General features: G+C 31.4%; 5 protein-coding genes and 1 long non-coding RNA gene across 10 annotated transcripts; 3 read left to right on the forward strand and 3 right to left on the reverse strand.

The window, feature by feature from the left end:
* On the reverse strand, positions 1 to 2,516 carry LOC108739304. Of its 4 annotated transcripts, none has more exons than XR_003231381.1 (5): positions 2,203 to 2,516; positions 1,715 to 1,832; positions 1,375 to 1,557; positions 544 to 1,214; positions 1 to 161 (listed from the first exon to the last, which is right to left on the reverse strand). It is a non-coding gene; the product is annotated as an uncharacterized LOC108739304 (long non-coding RNA). The 4 variants fall into 4 exon arrangements; XR_003231390.1 differs by having other exon boundaries at positions 544 to 786; positions 1,031 to 1,214; positions 1,715 to 2,516; XR_003231374.1 differs by having other exon boundaries at positions 1,715 to 2,516.
* Positions 2,517 to 3,319: 803 nt separating this feature from the next.
* On the reverse strand, positions 3,320 to 5,785 carry LOC108739338 (RNA-binding protein 8A-like). 2 transcript variants are annotated; one of them, XM_018473192.1, is made up of 4 exons: positions 5,112 to 5,785; positions 4,717 to 5,050; positions 4,600 to 4,654; positions 3,320 to 4,519 (listed from the first exon to the last, which is right to left on the reverse strand). In XM_018473192.1, exon 1 carries the CDS (start codon positions 5,695 to 5,697, stop codon positions 5,161 to 5,163), a length of 537 nt encoding a protein of 178 aa, XP_018328694.1. In that variant the 5' UTR covers positions 5,698 to 5,785; the 3' UTR covers positions 3,320 to 4,519; positions 4,600 to 4,654; positions 4,717 to 5,050; positions 5,112 to 5,160. The 2 variants fall into 2 exon arrangements, with proteins under 2 accessions (XP_018328694.1, XP_018328693.1); XM_018473191.1 differs by having other exon boundaries at positions 4,600 to 5,050.
* Positions 5,786 to 5,790: 5 nt separating this feature from the next.
* On the forward strand, positions 5,791 to 7,467 carry LOC108739336 (zinc finger protein 277). The gene is made up of 6 exons (XM_018473189.1): positions 5,791 to 5,880; positions 5,955 to 6,153; positions 6,214 to 6,443; positions 6,499 to 6,813; positions 6,883 to 7,210; positions 7,317 to 7,467. Exons 1-6 carry the CDS (start codon positions 5,874 to 5,876, stop codon positions 7,378 to 7,380), a joined length of 1,143 nt encoding a protein of 380 aa, XP_018328691.1. The 5' UTR covers positions 5,791 to 5,873; the 3' UTR covers positions 7,381 to 7,467.
* A 32-nt stretch (positions 7,468 to 7,499) lies between these two features.
* LOC108739337 lies at positions 7,500 to 9,347 on the reverse strand. Its single transcript, XM_018473190.2, has 4 exons — positions 9,047 to 9,347; positions 8,616 to 8,871; positions 8,230 to 8,556; positions 7,500 to 7,872 (listed from the first exon to the last, which is right to left on the reverse strand). The coding sequence occupies exons 1-4, from the start codon at positions 9,227 to 9,229 to the stop codon at positions 7,589 to 7,591; spliced, it is 1,050 nt and encodes a 349-aa protein (XP_018328692.1). The 5' UTR covers positions 9,230 to 9,347; the 3' UTR covers positions 7,500 to 7,588.
* A 626-nt stretch (positions 9,348 to 9,973) lies between these two features.
* Positions 9,974 to 12,462, forward strand: LOC108739339 (mitochondrial-processing peptidase subunit beta). The gene is made up of 8 exons (XM_018473193.2): positions 9,974 to 10,086; positions 10,256 to 10,355; positions 10,417 to 10,547; positions 10,605 to 10,914; positions 10,971 to 11,132; positions 11,342 to 11,634; positions 11,690 to 11,882; positions 12,085 to 12,462. The coding sequence occupies exons 1-8, from the start codon at positions 10,021 to 10,023 to the stop codon at positions 12,285 to 12,287; spliced, it is 1,458 nt and encodes a 485-aa protein (XP_018328695.1). The 5' UTR covers positions 9,974 to 10,020; the 3' UTR covers positions 12,288 to 12,462.
* A 262-nt stretch (positions 12,463 to 12,724) lies between these two features.
* LOC108739309 (vacuolar protein sorting-associated protein 26B-like) lies at positions 12,725 to 14,995 on the forward strand. Its single transcript, XM_018473150.1, has 8 exons — positions 12,725 to 12,919; positions 13,033 to 13,176; positions 13,313 to 13,526; positions 13,592 to 13,775; positions 13,837 to 14,012; positions 14,068 to 14,232; positions 14,332 to 14,529; positions 14,830 to 14,995. Exons 1-8 carry the CDS (start codon positions 12,917 to 12,919, stop codon positions 14,970 to 14,972), a joined length of 1,227 nt encoding a protein of 408 aa, XP_018328652.1. The 5' UTR covers positions 12,725 to 12,916; the 3' UTR covers positions 14,973 to 14,995.
* Positions 14,996 to 15,176: the final 181 nt, after the last annotated feature.

A 15,176-nucleotide genomic window follows, 5' to 3' on the forward strand; every position in this document is an offset into this window, starting at 1 on the left:
GCACTCACTCATGGGTTGAAAATTAACTGCATGATGTTACAAGGCGAAGACGAAACAGCAAATCAAGAATATAATCCATCCAGCAAAGACCACACCCATATAGACATGGGCTGTTTCAGTATAACCAAACTGCACATTTATTCCCTCATTTATTGTATAACCTGCAGACATGGACAAAAAAACATGTTAATTACACTTATAATTAAGAAACACACATAAAAACGCTTCAAAAAGCAAGTAAAATAGTTGAGTAATAAAATAACAAACATTACGCCATTTTACATCTCAACCATAGAACGCGACATAGATAACTGTCAAATATCACGACATCAATTTACGATGCAGACGATAGAAAACTGTTAAATAGAAAATCCATAGATTGATCAATGATAAATGCTTTCTTCTGTGGAAAATAAAAACTGTCAGAGATATACATGCGCAATAACCTCAACTTATAATGTTTACCAATAGGTAATTGTTAACAGAAATTTCATAACAGACTAATAAAGAGCAATTAATATTAATGAAGTCATCTATTCTCACCTAATTAATTGTAGAAAGCGGCGTTCTAAAGTCTACCAGTGTGATGAGCAAACCAAATCTAGGAGGGATACCACTGCAGGCAATTTGTTGTTCCAGTCGCTTCCAAATTAATTAATTTCCAACTGCCTCCCGTTGTTACGGCAAAAATTAACTGCATAACGTTGCAAGGTGAAGACATCAAAAGCATCGGTTGCTTCAGTGGCATCAAAATTAACTGCAATTCTTTGTCATTTGTGGGACAATCTATATAGAAACAGGCAAGAAAAAGTAATTATCACTTTTAAATAAAGTAAAAAAGTAATATTTTCACGTGGCGATATAGTGGTAAAGTTAGAAGTTAACTTTCACATTGATTGAAAGGTGAGTTCCACAATAATTCTGCTTTTTTCATTTCTGAAAAGTTGTCTATTGAAGCAAGTTACAAATCTCCAAGAAATCAAGTTCCTGGGACCCTCATTTACTAATTTTAATTGATACTCTTACATACAAGTTTACTGTCATAAATCCCTCCTTCAGCAGCACACTTCTTCAGCACATTGTCTCCGTTCCCAATGGAAAGGCACTTTCATGCTTTCTAAATGACCATAGGAACAGTCACTTTTTTGAGTTAATGAGAACCGACACAATCAATGCTCCATAATTTAATGACATCTGCAGTTCTTCTAACATCCCTGAAAAATCAAATATTACGAAAAAGTATTCAAATATAATAAATTTAAACCCCCTACTAAGTAGAGTGCATAAATAAATTGTTAAAATAATGCCGTACCCTCTTGTCTTTTAATATCAAACAAGTCCACTACATATATATAATATAGCATGTATGCTCACCTTAATTAACTACAAGAGCATCCAGGATGAAAATTTAACAGCTTCGTTCCCAATGGAAAAAAGGCACTTTCATGCTTTCTTTAGAACCATGGGCACAGCTACTTTCCGGAGCAAATGAGGACTAATACAACCAATGCTCCATAATTTCATAATTTAATGGTATCCGGAGTTCTTTTAATGTTCCTGTAAAATGAAATCTTATGAAAAAGTGTTCAGATATAATTAATTAAGTATGAAGTAAATAATGTGCACCATACATTGCTAAAGTAATGCTGCACCTTTTTAGTTGTTAATATCAAATAAATACACTACATATAGAAAATATAGTATGCATGCTCACCTTAATTAACTGCAAGAGCCTTCAAGATGAAAAGTTAACAGCTAAAACACCATAGGAGACGACTTCTTTTCAGTAAGCAAAGGATATCAGTTCCAATCTCTATCAATCGTTGGCTAATCTATGTAAACGGACAAAAACAATTATTAACTAATTAATTTGATAGACATCTGTTACGCAGAAAATTTAAATATTTAATCCTTTTCACTTTCTTCCTTTTTCTCAAATGAAAGTCGAAATATATGCGGAGAATGGATAAAAAAAAGAATTAAACAGTCGTATTAAATAAATGAAACATGAAATAAAACAAAAACACGCAATAAAAAACCATTCAAAGACGAATAAAATAACATTAAAAATGACGACATGGCCACCTGATGTCTGTTTGAAGATATAACCTTTAACAATTTTGTCAATTTAATTTATGCTGTGGGCAAATACGAAGAATAGTAACAGAATATGAATCAATCAAACTAATCTTTCAGACGTACAACAAATTAAAACTAATTTTACGAAAAAATTAGCTCGATAAGTTGAATTTCAGAGGCGCGAAAACACGTCCTTCCACCTCGAAACTTTATGAACTTATGATGTGCCAAACGCCTCCCAGGCTTGTCGCGAGATTGCGATTGCTACCACATGAAGCACTGATGACGTAGACAAACGCCAATCAGATGCGTTAAATTCAATGTCTGTGACGCTGTAACCAACCGCGTGCTTAGTTTCATCCCCGTTTTACAGAATTCAATTTATCTGCGTTTTTGCTTCGTGCAAGTTCCATCGCCTGATCACTACTCTTAAAGATATATATNCCTACTAGAAAAGGTACATAATACAATAACATTAAAGTAATGCCATACCCTTTTCTCTATCAACATCAAACAAATATTTTGTATATGACTTAAAATTATTTAGAGGTACTGCTATGTTTTCGAAAAGAAAAGAAAATATAATGACAGTAATACAGTTTATAGTAATAAACTTATTAAAATAACAACTATTTATTTTTAAATGAAACGAACAAGTGTGGTGGAAAAAAGGCACTTTTAAAGTGCTTTGAGGTACTGCAGCTTTTTCGAGAGAATGTGAACTTCTACAATCGATGATCCACAATAAATGGCATTCAGAATTTATATAAAGTCCTGTGGAATAATTTGCTACATTAAAGACTGTAATTTTAAGCCATATTTTAGAATATATTGTATTGTATATATTGAATATTATGTATTACAGTAATTTCTAACTGGTCAACGATTATAAAGAAAATTAAACAATTTTCAAACGTTAATTGTTTAGTCTACATAGCAAAGAAAGCGATGTTCTGCAACACAGTGGATTTTATTACTCAAGAACTCAAATGAAAATTTCATAGATTATCATTATATTAACCAATATCTGAAGTGAAAAAGTGATCCAAAACGCAAGACAACCATAGCTGTTAGAACAGATACAACATTAACAAAATATATTATAAGACTTCAATTGTATATATAGAAAAACCTAAAAATGTAAATGTATGGTCAAAGACCATAAACCAGATGAAGGGTTACTGCTTGGAATGAATTGATATTTAATTTCCACCTGCACCTGGAACAATTATGATACTTACATATTTAGAACCCGCAAATGACGCACAATTTATTCGTAAAGTTTAAATCAGAGGATTATTCATATAGAGTTCCAGATTCACACGACTAATCTTATGTGTATTTATAAGTCTTCATGTCGAAAATGGAAGAAAAACTACTTCATGAAGTTGTAATTTCAGGGATATTTCAATAAAAACTTTACATGCATTTTCTTGTATCAGTTTTTATGAACGGATCAAGTTCTTAGTCAGTTATTTATTAAAACTACCAGACGTGGCTCCCTATTTGGATCTTATTTGACCTCATCTCTCAAACAGCTATTTTTTTAACTAATTCCATAGTTTATATGTATAAACAACCTCAAACCTCAATTAAAATGACTAATCATACATAAAGTAAAGATTTATATCTAATCTATGACATATAAATTCGATCTTTGATCTAATGCGAATACCCTTTAAATTTAATTTAACTATTATTTCGAATAAATAATATAGATAAACTATGCTTACGAAAAAATCTCAGTCATAGTCGACCGGCGTCAATAAAATTATCATAATTCGAATTTCACCTAGCACCAGAAACAATTTTCCTGTTTTTAAATAAATCTAATAAACACACAATTACGGTGTACATATTTAGAGATCATAAGCGACGCACAAAATGTATTGGTTTAGTTCAAATCAAATGTTTGTTTATATCTGGTGTTGAATTCACACCAGACAAATTGTTAAGAAAATAACCGAGAAGCAGACACGAAAAAATTAAAAACAAGAAAATGCATATGCAACCATATACACCGTTGTAGATCAATTTGCCTATGAGTATTCACAAATTATATTTGAATTTATCAAACCATATACAATGCCAATTTTGTTTATACTCTAAAATAATACTAGGAACATTAAGCAAGGCCACTGTGTGGTGAAACAATTGTTGCAATAATCAAATTTTTTGAAAATTGAAAGTTACATTATGAAACTATTATTGTTTGGAATCGTATAATGACCCAATTGAAGCCCTAAACATATTCTTACAGGATTTTTTTTACCTTCTAGTCGTACAACTCCTAATGAGTCCAAAAAGTAAGCAATTACATGCCACAAACTCATCCTTCAGCAAACCACTTCATGCCCTGGATGAACCCATGGTGAAAACAAAATTCATGCACAGTTTCTGTTTGGAGTTGAGTTCCTGATGAGTGCTTAGGAGTTAATTTCTGAAACAAATAAGAAAAATCGATAATTATTAAACAATTAACACAAAACGTTCAGCAGTGATTGCTGAATACTTATTTACATTATCAATATCCTTCAGATTATCCCTTCTTTTGTAATTAATGTTTCTCTGTTTCCTAAAGATCCATGATAAGTAAACAAAAAACGAAATACACTGCAAAGATAAACACGTTTTTACCTATCATTATAGCCTGATTAATTATAAAGTATTGTTAGCACATCGAAGAGTCAAATAACCGATTTTTCCTAAAAAAGACTATTGGAAAAACAATAATATTCATTTTAGAAAACGCTTAACTCTTTTTAAGACAAATTTATTACAGAAATAAAAACCATATTAAAAACGATAAATAGAAATACTTAGAGCGCCATCTGTCATTTTTTGTTGTAACAGCATTAGTTCATATAAACCACTTAGTTCAAACAGACTTTTTAGTTGTGTTCAATTATTTCAACCAACATGTGAGATACAAAATGTTAATCGTAAAAACAGAGCACAAATCAGTTCTTCGCTGGAAAGAATAAAACAAAACACTTATTAAATGAATTAATTTTAAGTACTACAAATAGTACCTGCTACATTATGAAAGTTATAAATGAAGCAAAACTGCGACTTCTTTAGTCAGTGACGTCTCTTTTTGGTGCTACGTTTTGGGCCTTTAACGAAGCACCAATTAACGCCTATGGCTTGCCCCAAAAAGTCTGATTTGTCTAAAGCTTCACGAGCAGAATACGCTTCTTCAAAGGTCTCATACTCAATTAATGCATAACCTTTTAAGAAACCGGTGCGTCTGTCCAAATTTAATGCAACGTTTTTTATGGTTCCATATTCGGAAAATCTTTCGTATATATCTTCCTCGGATGATTCCTCGTGAATTGAGGTAACGAAAAGTATCCACCCCTCCACAGATTTTTGGGGTCCACTCCTGTCATCTGAGTCTTCACTGTTGATGAAGTCGTACTTTTCTTTAACCAATTTTGTTGGGCTCCTGCTTTCAAATCCTCGACCTTTACGTCTTAGAGCACCTTTCTTGAGTTTCAAAATTCCTTTTTCTCCTTCATCTTCAATGCTGAAGTCAACAGAACCGCTTATATCAAGAATATCTGTCATTTTTACTTTTGTCGCATTTACTGACAATATTAATAAGAATGAAAACATCTGAACGTTACTAAACAAATTATTAGAACTACTACACCTAATTAGTACAAATTAAATCCATTCAAATAATATTACCTATGACTATAACTGGACTATAACCATAGATAACTATAACCTACAAAAATACGAAGACGTCAGACTTCAAAAATTTCTAAAACTTTAATAAAACATAAATTATGTCAGGTAATTATAAATAATATTGAATATTTGAGATTCTATTAGTGTTTATTTTACTTATTTAGTATTTTATCGATAAGTTTTAGAGAAAACAAATAAGTCTTTTGGTCCATTTCTTTTGGAAGAAGTGGTAAAAGACGAAGATGAAATCGAAACATGTTGTTTATTATGCGAAGACAAGTTTAATCTCAGCCTAGCTTTACCAATATTTCTTTGTCATTTGTTTGAGGTGCACCATGTAGTTATTGAAGATGTACAGTTTATTGACAATTTAGAAGGGTAAGTTGTACTCACTCTTATAAATGCAAACGTAGTCAAAGTTGGTTTCCTTTCTATTAGATACATTAAGTACTGGAGAGAACGATTTAAAAATGTCGAAATGTGTTCCATTGTACCATCTGTACCAATTCAGACAACAGAAAAATACTATTTAATTTCTACATTAATGAAAGAAGATAAGGAATTGAGACATAAATTAAGATTAGAGAAAATGTTAAAGGTACAAGAATTTGAAAGAACAGACACGAATTTTCGACAGACATGCTTAATTTGCCGATTTGAATTTGAAGGCAAGTAAGTTTCTTAGTATATTATACAATGTAGAGTAATTGGATATTTCATTAGGACTTCGAAGAGACTACATAGGTCATCTAATGTCCCAACACAATTTTCATCTGGGTAATCCTCAAAATTTAGTGTATATTGATGAATTAATAGATAGGCTTCAAGAAAAAATAAATTCTCTTCAATGCATTTACTGTGAAGGCACTTTTCCTGATAGAAACACCTTGAAGGAACACATGCGAAAAAGACAACATAAAACCATTAATCCTCTGAACAAAAGCTATGATAAGTATTATTCAGTTAATTATTTAGAACCTGATGGAGCCTGGGATCAACATAAGAAAAAACATAACGATCCACCTATAGCTCTTGAAGGTTAATTGAAATTTTGAATATATAATTGTAATTTTTCTGTGTGTAATATTAAATATATATTTTTTATAGCGTCTTTAAATTCTGATGAAGAATATGAGGATTGGAAAGAAGGAAAAGAAGATTTTATAATTTGTCTGTTTTGCAAGCACAAAGAAACATCAAAAGTTCTAATTTGTAATCACATGTCTCAAGCTCATAATTTTAATTTCGATTGTTTAGTACAAGAATTAGATTTCTATTTAAAAGTTAAATTAGTAAATTACATTAGAAAACGAATGCACGAATTACAGTGCATCTACTGCGAGACAATCTTTGAAAATGACCAACTTTTACAAGAACATTTAGCAACTGAAGAACATTTTAAAATGCCAGATATTAAAAATTTTGATCAACCAGAGTAAGTTAAAATTTAGAACCACTTTTTGCGATATGTAATTAATATTTAAAATAATTAATCAGTTTTTCATTTTTTATGCTTTTTTCCAAACTAATTTTTGTTTTAGATTCTTCTTTCCAACGTATGAAAATGACACACTTTTATATTTTTTGGAAGACGTAGATGATTAAAACAGTGTGATGTATTACCCTTAATATTCACAGATAATTACGATGTATTTTCCGTAATTTCGGATTTAAATAAATAGATAACTTATATTTTGTTTTTTTATTAAAATAATCATGTAAAAATATTAATCATCTGCTAAACTTGCTAATAAAACACAGCCATAATTTTTAAACATATTCTAAACGGTCGTTTTCCTTTATAAGTGATTTACTACAAATTTTTTAAGATCACATGAAGTTTCTTATCAAACTTCGACTTGGCAAATACTTCGTATATTAAATTTTTAATGTTCAATTTCAGAATTTTATTAACGGCAGCATAGGACAGAATCTTTTTCATTTCACTGTCATTTAAAAACTTGGTTTCGGCATCGACATCCGATAGTGCTTCATCAGTCACAATTAAATTACACAATTTTTTTACAGTATCCTCATAAATGAACGAAAATTTTAAGAGAAGTTCCATTGCGAGGTCTTCAGACAAATTTAAAATATCTGACAATAAAAAAATGTACAGTTTAAGTAAATGGATAACTGATAATCAAAAACTAGTAGAACAAATTTAGTTTGTGAATTATCTAGGGTGTACAAAATGCTGTAACTATAATCCCAGATATTCTTCTGGATGATATTCATTGTTAGATTCCTATTTTACAGATTATAGTTAACATTTAGTTTAATATAAGTTATTGGACCCTTGTACAAAAAGCATGAGTCACCCACTTAAGGTAGTGCAAGTTTTAATTTCTTGTTAGCTGATGATGAATAAGTAAATATCTATCTAAATATCTTTGAAGATATAAAACTGTACTATTCTTGTTGAATTCCAAAACAATGAATAACAACACTGACCTGTATTTTTCCATAAATAAAAGACCAGATCTTTCTCATCTTGTGTCAAATCTTCAAGTTGCCCTATTTGTTCGACTATATATGTAAGCAAATCCAAGTCTTTTTGTGTTCGTTTAAGATTTAAAAGCGCATATGCTGCATTGACCATTTTAAGCCTAGTATCATTTCTTGCGGTAGAAGTATTATGATGACAGCATTGTGCCATCGATTCAATTTCACTTAAAACTTCAATGCACTTCGCACAATCCTCTGCTTTCAATGGTGATGGGATACTTAAGGAGAAGTCATCACCTTTTAACTTCTGTTTTTCTCTTTCTCTTATTAATTCTTAAATGAAAATAAATTTTAAGCGAAATTGTTTCTTTCATATGTACATATTTATATACCAATGAACTTTTCCCGTTCTCTGTTATTCTCAAGTTTCTTTTTAAAAAAGTTTTTCATTTCTGTAATGGGCTCATTATCTAAATCTATGTCTACTGACGATTTATTTAAAAATTCGTTTAAAAGCTTGCTAATTTCAGGATTTTCCAGCAGATTTCCCGAATGTGCATTAAGCAAGTGTTCTATAATAAAATGATAATTTTCTTTGGAGACTGCAGTGTGTTTTGAGTCGGTTCCGAACCAAGTTTTAAGCAATTTCTAGCAAATTAATAAGAAAAAGCATAAGTCGTACAGTTTTTTCACTTAATTATCAAATAAATCAGTAAATAAAGTCAAACTTAAAACAGATTAACAAAATCAAATAAATGAAATGTCTTAACCTCTCCTTCTTAATAATTAAATAAATGCTTACCGTATAAATGTATGTACTTACAATAACATTGTACCGTCGATTTTTCTCTGTTTCTTTATCACTATCCAAAGTTTTGTAAACCAAATCGGATAATGTCTTTGCAATTAACTCCGCCCTTTGCGGTATTACTTTGGATGAATTAACACTATTCGTAGAAACTTGCTGCATTTCGTTTATCAACTCAAATATTCTGTTTTCCGTCATATTTAAACACGAAACTAAAATTTGTTGAGACAAATACTATAAACACCTAACAATTTATTAAAAGTTTAAATAAAGTTAAACTTCAAATTTTGTAGGTTAACATAGCGTTTCTTTTATTTTTAACTGTTTTTAACTATAGAAGAATAATGATGGTTACCAAAGAGATAATCTGTAACCAATTTTGGTAACGTCTATTGTACCGAAGGTGTGGCGTTGATCTATGGTATTAAAGATTTTTTTATCCTTTTTTGTATTTACTTTAAGGCTTCTATTAGATCTACATCCCGAACTATATTAAAAATTTTAAAACAATTATGGAAAACATATCAACGTAAATATAATTTACATCTTTAAATAAAAGTGAATAAAAAATATTAAACATTGTTAAAAATTGAATAAACTACTGTATATTGTTGTGGTAATAAATTTGAATTTGAATTTGAATTTGAATTAATTTCACGCACCATTATACATCTGAATTATAATATTGAAATATGATATAATTTGTTATAGTTGGTTATCAAAGCTTTACTTTTTAGTAGACCATTGACACTTCATATTTTACAGACCATTTGAAATTTCTATGATTTTAATAAGTATATCCAGTATATCAGTCAAAAAATGACGTGTATACTCGATGGTATCAGTCCTGTATAAATTCTATGATTCTGTGCAATTGTTTTATGTCATTGAACTAGACTATAGATACTCCACTTCAATGTTCTATGTATTTTATGCGTTTCTATGATTCGATCTATGGATTCGATACTTGTGCAGGAATCAGAAGAAAAATGGCTTCCATATTAAAGTTGTCTCGGGCTTTAACAAAATTGCCGAAAAACAAAAAAATATTGCAGGTAAATTTTTAAATTTGAAAACCTCTAATAAATTTAATATTCTACAGTTTCGTAAAGTAATCTTTTTGGATTTTGTATATTTTTTTGGTTACGTAAGTTGCTATGACGATACCTGTCCATATATCAATAAAAACTTGCTAAATAAATTGCATTTGATATAATTTTTTAGAATATATTATTCTCACGCAACTATGGAGCAAATGCAGAAGAAGTGTTGTCCGATGTACTGGTTAATGTACCACCTACCAAAGTTACTACCCTCAAAAACGGTAAGTTGCATATTAACAATGATGAAAAAAAGACTGTTATACTTTAATTATAAACATTTAGGTATTAGAGTTGCCACAGAAGATTGGGGCTCTCCAACAGCTACTGTGGGTATTTGGATAGATGCTGGAAGCAGATACGAGAACAGTGAAAACAATGGTGTCGCTCATTTCATGGAACATATGGCATTTAAAGTATTACTATTTGTAATTCTTTGTGTAATTTGTATAATGTTCTTCTGTTTTCAATAGGGCACAAAGAAACGATCACAAAGTCAACTGGAAATTGAAATTGAAGACATGGGTGCTCAGTTAAATGCATACACAAGCCGAGAACAGACCGTGTATTATTCCAAATGCTTGGCAAAAGATGTACCCAAAGCGATTGAGATTCTTTCTGATATTGTTCAAAACGCTAATCTAGGTGAGGCTGAAATTGAAAGGGAAAGAGGTGTGATTTTAAGAGAGATGCAAGAGGTCGAGTCTAATTTACAGGAAGTTGTCTTTGACCACTTACACGCCACAGCATACCAAGGAACTCCTTTAGCCAATACCATTCTAGGTATGCATGTATTATTTCAAAATGTGATTGCTAATATTTTTTTGGAATATTTTAAGGTCCCACAAAAAATATCAAGTGCATTAATGCTCAACATTTGAAAGCTTATTTGGGAGCTCATTACAAACCCAGCAGGATGGTGATTGCTGGAGCTGGTGGAGTAAACCATGAAGACTTGGTTAAACTTGTGGAGTGCAGTTTTGGAAATATGAAAGAAGGCGGTATGTTTGACACTTAATGTTTTTGTATTTACTTTTGTGTAATTTAATTTTCTGCATTGATAAAAAGTAAAAAGAAATGTTCGTAAGTTATGTATAAAATTGATCTTTAAACATTTACTTGGTTTCTACGATTTCATACTTATTTTTGTAAACGGTTAAGTATTCAACAGTTAACACTTTTTGCAAAAATTAAATTAATATTTTTGTAGGTGACGTTTGTTCCGTACAGGAGACTAGTTCTGGGAAATTGACTCCCTGCCGCTATTCGGGTTCCGAGGTTCGTGTCCGCGACGATAGTTTGCCATTAGCTCATGTGGCTATTGCAGTTGAGGGCCCCGGCTGGACTGACCCTGATACTTTGACCCTGATGGTCGCCAGTACTCTTTTAGGTGCTTGGGATCGGTCCCAGGCATCTGGCAAACAAAACGCCACCAAGTTGGCCCGAGTTTCCGCTGAAGATGACCTCTGTCATAGTTACCAGAGCTTCAACACATGCTATAAAGTATGTTTACTTCATATTAATTTAGAGATTTGATTTAAAGCATATTTTTCAACAGGACACCGGGCTGTGGGGTGTTTATTTTGTAACGGAAGGTCGGAATACTGAAGATATGCTTTTCAACATTCAGAAAGAATTTATGCGCCTATGTTCGTCTGTAACTGAAGGCGAAGTCGCAAGAGGACGAAACTTATTGGCCGCAAACACGCTTCTACAGTTGGATACTTCAACCGCCGTTTGCGAAGATATCGGTGAGTCTTTTAATTAAATATAAAATTCTCTTTGAAAATACGACATAGTATAAATAAAAGCACTGTGTATGTAATACTCACGCTTTTAAGGAAATAATGATTATTAAGAGTTACTTTGAAAAGGGAAGAAATTGCAAGACAGCTTCCCTCATTATTGACGCATTGTTGTGGAAAGGAAAATATAAAATGTATTGTTTTACAGGACGTCAACTCTTGTGTTACGGTCGCAGAATTCCCCCACATGAGCTCGCCCATCGTATCAATTATATCTCTGCCGACAATGTGAGGGAAGTTTGTTATAAATACTTGTTCGATCGATGCCCCGCGGTGGCAGCCGTCGGACCTGTCGAAGGTCTGCCAGATTACAACCGTATACGCAGTTCTATGTATTGGCTACGATTGTAAACAAACATTAATAGAAAAAGAAAAGTTATATTATATTATACTACCACCTTATATATTTCCCCGTTGTTCCATTCTAATATAATTTTGCTGTAGAAAAAAAGCGATACATTGAATTAAATTGATTATTTGAAGTGTTCAGCAGATCAATTGTAAAATTATACTCTCTTTTTGTAAATAATTATTTAGAACCGGCCAAATAAATGAATGTTTTATTTATTAAAAGTTATTCTTGTTTTGTTTATTTAAGGAAATAGTTGAAGTATAAGAAAATTCATTTTGTTTTTATATAAACAATTTAGTATACTTTACATTTTGAATTGGTTAAGTATCAACAGAAAACATCGCCCTGTGTATTAAAAAAGAAATTGCACACCTACATATAATATGTAATTCGATGTAATTATTGTTTGTGTGACAGCTGTCAGCATGTTGTCAAAAATTTAATAGACAGATTTGGCATATGTCAAAAGTGTTGGTGTCTGCTATCTGAATTAGGAAAAAATAATTAGTAAAATGAGAGAATAATTGTTAATGTAGTTTTAAACATCTTCAATTTAATTATATCGTTACTAAACGGACTTAATATAGACATTAGTTTTAAATAACGTTATTACAGTGAGACTGAAACAATGGTAAGTTACGTTTGATTGTTTGATAAGGCTGTAATGAATAATGTTCTGTACGTTATTAATTAATTGTAACGGTTGTTCGTAATGTTATATTGATAAAATTCGGACCGTTGCAGAGCTTCTTTGGTTTCGGGCAATCCGCCGAAGTGGATATATATCTTGATGGACAAGAAACTAGGAAAAAAGTTGAGGTTAAGGGGGAGGATAACAAAAAAGAACTGTTATATCTGTATTATGACGGAGAAACTATATCTGGAAAAGTAAGCAGTCAATAGTACTTTACTTTTCTAAATAATTGTATAAATTATTCCAGTAATTTGAAAGAACATTAACTGTATTGAGTTAGAGTAATGTGTAGGTGTGTAATGGCGACATTTTTCACCGTTCTTTTTACAGGTAAATGTTAGTTTGAAAAAAGCCGGTAGCAAATTAGAACACCAAGGAATCAAAATAGAATTCATAGGACAGATAGAACTTTTTTATGATAGAGGCAATCACCATGAATTTATAAGTTTAGTGAGAGAACTTGCACGACCTGGCGAAATGATTGCACACACTAGTTATCCTTTTGATTTTTTAAATGTAGAAAAGCCATTTGAGGTTTACACAGGTCAGTTTATAAATAATCTGTTGTAGAAAGAGAATTGGTAGAAAAATGTAAATTCTTTTCTTTAGGTGCTAATGTTAGATTGAGGTATTTTTTAAAAGTTACTATAATAAGACGTCTAGCAGACATTGTTAAGGAACTGGACATTGCAGTACATACACTATCTAGCTACCCTGAAATGAATAATTCTATCAAAATGGAAGTTGGCATCGAAGATTGCTTACACATAGAGTTTGAGTATAATAAGTCCAAGTGAGTGGCATTTTAACTTTACATTCCTTAACTGAACTAATTTCACTTTTACTTTCTACAGATATCACTTAAAAGATGTCATAGTTGGTAAAATTTATTTTCTTCTGGTAAGAATTAAGATAAAACATATGGAAATTGCTATAATAAAAAGGGAAACAACTGGTATGGGTCCAAACATGTTCACTGAGAACGAGACCATAGCAAAATATGAAATAATGGACGGAGCACCTGTTAAAGGTATTTGTTTTTACTGTTTTAATTCTCAGTAAGTTTATTTATATTTAATTTTAAGGAGAAAGCATTCCAATTCGAGTTTTCCTAGCTGGTTACGATTTAACACCGACAATGAGGGACATTAACAAAAAGTTTTCCGTCAGATACTTTCTCAATTTAGTCCTTATGGATACTGAAGATAGAAGATACTTCAAACAACAGGAGATCACATTGTGGCGAAAAGGTACGTCGCTTGTGCAAGACAAATCAGAACAGTTTCTGATTAGCATAGACGATTACTAATGTAAAGGCTGCTATAAGATCCGCTTACTATTTGTTGTAGGAGAAAAGGTAAGGAAGCAAATGCACGGTGGAAACTCTGGCAACGTTGGTAATAGTATGTCACAAGCTCAACAACAAAATGAACAAAACTATGACCCGAACGAGAGCAATAATGTCAGGAGTCAGGAATCAGAACACCTCCAGGAAGATGTGTTTAGGGACGGTAAAGTAACATCGAGATCCATTGACAATTTTCAAGGTAATTAAATGAATATATGATTAATGGAGATAATCGACTTCTGAAGTTAATAAGAGTCAATTAATGAGACACTATAAGGGAAATGTTTGACATAATCAATCAAATTGTTGACTTAGAGTATCTTTAGTGTTGGCCAAGTCATTTTTAATAATACAATTACTTGAAACTGAATAAAGAAATCGCTCTTCAAGTAGTTCAGAATATATTAAGGTTTTTTTCTAAAATGAAGGCTGAAAATTTATTTTCGTTAAGAGAAAATGATCATTGACGTTTAACTTTTATCTTTTGTGTTGCATAAAGGTCAAGACCCCAATATTAAGGTCATGACTCAGTCGTCAGTCTCTGAGAACGACGTCGAGCACATTCCGCAGACTAAAATCGAAAACATGGAGAGGGAAGCGGGAGATGGACAAAACGACAGCAGTAACGAACCAGAAAAGTGATAGTTGTTGTTGTTGTTGTTTAAACAGTATACAGGTATGATTTTCATAATTGTTTTAGTCGAACCTTAAAGGTGCAGATCACTGCTACTTGTGAATATTAATGTCCAAAATATTAACCGAGAAGTTCCACAGGTTTATGAGTAGAAAAAGAAAAATATTTAATTTTTATATAAGTGAAAAAAAAGTACTATTTATTAAAAGTTA

The sequence above is a fragment of the Agrilus planipennis genome, unplaced genomic scaffold (assembly GCF_000699045.2).
Source record: "Agrilus planipennis isolate EAB-ADULT unplaced genomic scaffold, Apla_2.0 scaffold181, whole genome shotgun sequence".
Lineage (NCBI taxonomy): Eukaryota > Metazoa > Arthropoda > Insecta > Coleoptera > Buprestidae > Agrilus > Agrilus planipennis.

What these genes read in the sequence shown, in the direction of transcription:
- LOC108739338 (XM_018473192.1), bottom strand. Translation starts at nt 5,697, where the DNA reads ATGTTTTCATTCTTATTAATATTGTCAGTAAATGCGACAAAAGTAAAA.
- LOC108739336 (XM_018473189.1), top strand. An exon ending in TTTATTGACAATTTAGAAGG is followed by an intron (nt 6,154 to 6,213) that starts GTAAGTTGTACT and finishes CCTTTCTATTAG; the next exon opens with ATACATTAAGTACTGGAGAG. An exon ending in TCCACCTATAGCTCTTGAAG is followed by an intron (nt 6,814 to 6,882) that starts GTTAATTGAAAT and finishes TATTTTTTATAG; the next exon opens with CGTCTTTAAATTCTGATGAA.
- LOC108739337 (XM_018473190.2), bottom strand. Translation starts at nt 9,229, where the DNA reads ATGACGGAAAACAGAATATTTGAGTTGATAAACGAAATGCAGCAAGTT. An exon ending in ATCGACGGTACAATGTTATT is followed by an intron (nt 8,872 to 9,046) that starts GTAAGTACATAC and finishes TTAATTTGCTAG; the next exon opens with AAATTGCTTAAAACTTGGTT. An exon ending in AGAACGGGAAAAGTTCATTG is followed by an intron (nt 8,557 to 8,615) that starts GTATATAAATAT and finishes TTTTCATTTAAG; the next exon opens with AATTAATAAGAGAAAGAGAA.
- LOC108739339 (XM_018473193.2), top strand. Translation starts at nt 10,021, where the DNA reads ATGGCTTCCATATTAAAGTTGTCTCGGGCTTTAACAAAATTGCCGAAA. An exon ending in AGTTACTACCCTCAAAAACG is followed by an intron (nt 10,356 to 10,416) that starts GTAAGTTGCATA and finishes ATAAACATTTAG; the next exon opens with GTATTAGAGTTGCCACAGAA. An exon ending in TTTAGCCAATACCATTCTAG is followed by an intron (nt 10,915 to 10,970) that starts GTATGCATGTAT and finishes GAATATTTTAAG; the next exon opens with GTCCCACAAAAAATATCAAG.
- LOC108739309 (XM_018473150.1), top strand. An exon ending in GCCATTTGAGGTTTACACAG is followed by an intron (nt 13,527 to 13,591) that starts GTCAGTTTATAA and finishes TCTTTTCTTTAG; the next exon opens with GTGCTAATGTTAGATTGAGG. An exon ending in TTTGAGTATAATAAGTCCAA is followed by an intron (nt 13,776 to 13,836) that starts GTGAGTGGCATT and finishes TACTTTCTACAG; the next exon opens with ATATCACTTAAAAGATGTCA.